This window comes from Aulonocara sp. 'chitande type north' Nkhata Bay, linkage group LG3, assembly GCF_057382095.1.
Source record: "Aulonocara sp. 'chitande type north' Nkhata Bay isolate Kocher_YH1m ecotype deep benthic linkage group LG3, A_spYH_male_GT1.1, whole genome shotgun sequence".
Lineage (NCBI taxonomy): Eukaryota > Metazoa > Chordata > Actinopteri > Cichliformes > Cichlidae > Aulonocara > Aulonocara sp. 'chitande type north' Nkhata Bay.
The window spans coordinates 378,282-382,934 of NC_141346.1; the positions used below are offsets into that span (position 1 = coordinate 378,282).

At 41.3% G+C, this 4,653-nt stretch overlaps 1 protein-coding gene across 1 annotated transcript; it reads left to right on the plus strand.

The window, feature by feature from the left end:
* The first annotated feature begins 784 nt into the window (after positions 1-784).
* LOC147333346 (complement C1q-like protein 3) lies at positions 785-2,059 on the plus strand. The gene is made up of 3 exons (XM_086266520.1): positions 785-1,183; positions 1,309-1,437; positions 1,701-2,059. The coding sequence occupies exons 1-3, from the start codon at positions 1,009-1,011 to the stop codon at positions 1,979-1,981; spliced, it is 585 nt and encodes a 194-aa protein (XP_086122646.1). The 5' UTR covers positions 785-1,008; the 3' UTR covers positions 1,982-2,059.
* The last annotated feature ends 2,594 nt before the right edge of the window (positions 2,060-4,653 follow it).

A 4,653-nucleotide genomic window follows, 5' to 3' on the forward strand; every position in this document is an offset into this window, starting at 1 on the left:
ATTTTTTTTTTCATTTAGTATTGACTCTTGCCAAAGACAGAAAATCTACAATGATGCCATGTATTAGTATTAGTGCAAATCCACAGAAATTAATATCAGAGAAAGAAAGCCTATGTATTATAACAGTAACCGTAATGGTCATGCTACATTTATAATAGTTAATGCTGTTATTAGTAAATGTGTTACTCCAGTGGTCCCCAACCCCCCGGGCCATGGACCGGCACCAGTCTGTGAGTCATTTGGTACAGGTGTGAAATATATGGTTTTCAGGGTTTTTATTTTTAATTCGGTTTCCCTGGGTCTTTTCCTCTGTGATATCAATAAATGTTCTTTTAGAAAAAATAAATAACTTTACATTATTTCCGTTTTTTTATTATCTGACTCTGAACAGTGTTTCGGGCGTCATTGTCCCTCATTACTCCCAGGTGGGACTGTCTCATTCCAGAGAAACAAGCACAGGGCTGTCACTGATTTAGCGTCATGGTGAATTTTGCAATTTCATGTACTTTATATTTGTTTTGTAGTTGTGTGTCTTATTTTAAAAGAAATATTTACGCATTTCCATAGCAACCAGAGAGCATTAAGGGGCACAGAGGAGGATGTTACTCTCATTGTTGTCGGTGCATTTTAGGAGGACACTTTCTAATAAATTTACACAATTACACAGTGAATTCGTTTTTATTAATACCACAGTTTTTGTCTTGGTCGTATCATTTTATTTTGTTGTACTCTTTATCCCTGAAACCTTAAAGGCCGGTCTGTGAAAATATTGTCGAACTGGTACGAGACACAAAAAAAGGTTGAGGACTGCTGTGTTGCTCTTTCTTTATTGATTTCTTTCATTGTTCTTGGTTGACATAGTTAGATAACAAATACATAGAAAAATGTGTAAAAAAAAAAAAAAGTATACGTGTACATGTTAATAATTAATAGCGGATGAGTAGATGACATAAAAGCAACCAAAGCAGATCATTTGTCAGAAGTCTGTCAAGTGGTGAAATTTCGAAGATGAATCTCAGCAGTTCATTTTTGATTTTGTTGTTTTGTGGCCTGGTTGTGGCCCAGGGTACTATCGAAACCAATGCCATGACAGAAAAATTAAATTCTTTGGAAGTCAAGATGTTGAACATTGGAAGCAGGCTGGAAAACTACGAAAGTCGCATCCTTCAGCTGGAACAAAAAGGTAAAGAATAAAGCTGAAGCAGACGTTTGGTTTTTTTTTGTGATTTTCAACATTTGGAGAAATAAAATGATGTGAAGAATCATACTTTAACACATATCTGAAATAAACATGTTTTTTTTTCTTAGAGAGAAACACGGTCATATTCAGTGTTGGATTTGGAGAGGATTCACCATTTGGGCCCTTTAACACAGACGTAACTATGATCTACGATCACACATTTGTAAATATTGGAAATGCCTACAGCCCAGTTACAGGTAAGATTCTTCTTCACAGTTTTGTGTTAGTGAAGTAAATAAAGCCAAAAAAAAAAATGCGCCATGTGATGATGCATGTTTACATTCAGTAATAACATTTGCAGATTCATAATACTGAAACTTTTTTGATAATTTTGAAAAAATGAAAGAGATTTAAAGATATTACAAGTGTTCAACTGAGGTGTTCTTGCATTTATACGTGTAAAACTTGCTTCTTCAGAAAATGACAAAAAATTAAAGGAGTTTACTTTTTTTTTCTCCAGGTGTCTTTACAGCACCTGTTTCAGGTGTGTACTTCTTTACCATTTTCTCTCATTCTGGAGGTGAACATACATCATGGCTGCTGTTCTACAAGAACAATGAGGTGATCTTACACATCCATGATCACCCGTCAGATGACACAGCTGATAATGGAGGAAATGCGGCGTTCCTGCAGCTGCAGCAGGGTGATACAGTGTATGTGCGTTTAAAGCAGGGTACACATGTCTATAAAGCCAGAACAGTAACAACTTTCAGTGGATTTTTGGTCAAACAAAACAGTTAAAAAGAGATGTACATTTCTTTGAAATTGTGTTTGGCTGCAGTGGTTCTTGTGTGTGCTCCAATAAAACACATTTAAATGATACCTACAGCTGAATATGGGGTTTACTTCACTTTTGTGTTGTTAAACGATTTAGTGCTTATCAAACTAGTAAAAGACTCTTTAAATGTGGCGTGGAAATGCTAGTAAACTTGTTTTTGATGTATTTGTAACTAGTAGATGAACAATATTATGTTTGGAAACAGTTCACGGGGAATATTCAACATTCAATATTCAGGCCAACTGAGACATTTTTTCTACCGGTCTTTGAAACCAGGATTGAACTGAAACATTATTTTGTTCATCTCCGTCTCAGAGAAAACCAGCAACAACAACTTTGTACAACTCAAAGTTGAAACTCACACAGAAGCGAGGGAACTTCAGTGCAGTGTTACATGCAAATTTAACTTTGTATCTATAACCAGACCTCAACAAAAAAATGTAAATTTGTTTGTATAAATATGTTTTACAAACACAAATCTTTTTTTTACAGACACACAAATTCTCATCTTTAGATGCACAAACATAAAATTTTCAAATATTTTGGTTTATAAGGTTGCAAAACAATTCACAACTATGCAGTCTGATTTACAAGTACAACATTTTTATGACCACAATTTGAGAGCATACACAATTGACTCTTGTGTTGTGAAATGCATTCTTGGATACCTTGCTGCCCCAAGTCTACACTACCACCAGTTCATAGCAGTCGGTTATCTAGGACCGACCTGTCTTGACTTACTTTGCACAATAACCAATCAGATGTTAGACAATCTGTAGTGGCAGTGTTAATCCCCCCCCCCCCCCCCCCCCGCTCTGAATTTGATGGGTGAGGCTGACAGATACAAGGTATTCATAAAGACAGCCGCAGGGACAAGTTCATTTTATTTAAATCACTGAATGACTGAAATGTGGGAAAAATCCGCTACAGACAAGTCAATGCTGACAGGTTTTAATCATCTAGTCAGAAAAGATTAATCTAAAAGTCATCAACTGACTCCAACTGCCCAGATCTGATTTTAAAAAAGTTAAAAAAGTATTTTTTGGTGTTGAGAAAAACTTCGGACTGAAAATAAAATGTATTTCTATGGGTCAGTTAGAAGGTACTCACTCTACTTGGATTCACACGGTTCAAAAAGTTTAGGGTAGCATATTAGTTTGGATCACACACCCCCAACGTTCTGTAATGTTACTGATCAGCTCCACATTTATTGTGTATAGTTTTAGTCGCATGTTTTCACAACTGACCTGTTCCTCAAAAGCTGGCAACATTAGAGACCGTTACTCACTCCGGGGCTTCCCCAGAGGCTGGGTTACAGCCCTCAGCTTACTTTGGACCCCTGGAGGCCAAGATGCCAGCTGTGAACTGCACCGGGCTGTCACTGCCTGAGCAGGGTCAGGGCTCTGCGCAGCTGCGGTCCTCCTTCTGTGTGCCAGAGGCCCATGTGCCTACTGGTTTTGTTTCATGTGTGCCAGAGGACCATGTGCCTACTGGTTTTGTTTCACGCGTGCCAGAGGCCCGTGAGCCTGCTGGTTTTGTTTTGGGTGTGCCAGGGGCCCCGGTGCCCGCTGGTTCTGCGGCTGTTTTCGCTGGGGGGCCCGAGGAGCCCGTCCAGCCTCCTGTTTCGCCAGCTGGGGGGCCCGAGGAGCCCGTCCAGCCTCCTGCTTCGCCGGCTGGGGGGCCCGAGGAGCCTGTCCAGCACCATGCCACGTCGGCTGGGGGGCCCGAGGAGCCCGTCCAGCCACCTGTGGCTGCTTCACCACCTGTGGCTGACCACTGACCCGAGCCGTGACATTTTTATCTTTTATTCTTTTAAATCACACGTCAACTACACGAAGTGTAGGTAAGTAAGTAAGTAAGTAAAATTTATTTATATAGCGCTTTTCACAGATAAAAATCTATGGTAACCAAGGTGTTGGTTACGGTAAAGCATGTGACAATAGAAGCTGAGCATATATCATATTCTTTTTCAAAGGTGAGAAAAAAAGATTGATTTTTCTTCAAAAGATTTTTTTCTCATTAAATACACTCAACAAAAATATAAACGCAACACCTTTGTTACTGCTCCCATTCCCCATGGGATGGACGTAGAGACCTAAAATTCATTCCAGATACACAATATAACCGTCCCTCCCAAACAGTGGTCACAAATCAGTCCAAATGTGTGGTAGTGGGCACATCTGCTATATTGAGATAATCCATCCCACCTCACAGGTGTGCCACATCAGGATGCTGATCTGACATCATGAGTAGTGCACAGGTGTACCTCAGACTGGACCCTACGCCAGTGGCAGCCAGACGGGATGGAAGCTTCGTCAACATCAACCTCACCGGCCCAGGCCTCGCAGAGGCGGGGCAATGGGAGGGAATGCTGCAGCCATCATCCTCATGTAGCCTGAGAGGCACAGGATTTGGGCGGGCTCCCCATGCCCAGCCTGGCTGCAGCTGTCGTTTCAAGCTCCATCCCCTAGAGGGAGCGACAAAATGGCCACCAGCACAGCATACAGTAAGTAACCCACACAGCCCTGTAGTTCATGCCGCCCTGCCCAGGGAAGGCCCGAAGGGCTAACGGGGGAGGGGCCAAAAACAACTACACCCGCCATGCACGGCAGCATCCAACTGCGGGCAAGGGGTC

Excerpts from the sequence above, each read along its gene's own strand:
- LOC147333346 (XM_086266520.1), top strand. The coding sequence starts at position 1,009 with ATGAATCTCAGCAGTTCATTTTTGATTTTGTTGTTTTGTGGCCTGGTT. Across the intron at positions 1,184-1,308 it reads CCTTCAGCTGGAACAAAAAG|AGAGAAACACGGTCATATTC; the intron begins GTAAAGAATAAA and ends TTTTTTTCTTAG. Across the intron at positions 1,438-1,700 it reads TGCCTACAGCCCAGTTACAG|GTGTCTTTACAGCACCTGTT; the intron begins GTAAGATTCTTC and ends TTTTTTCTCCAG.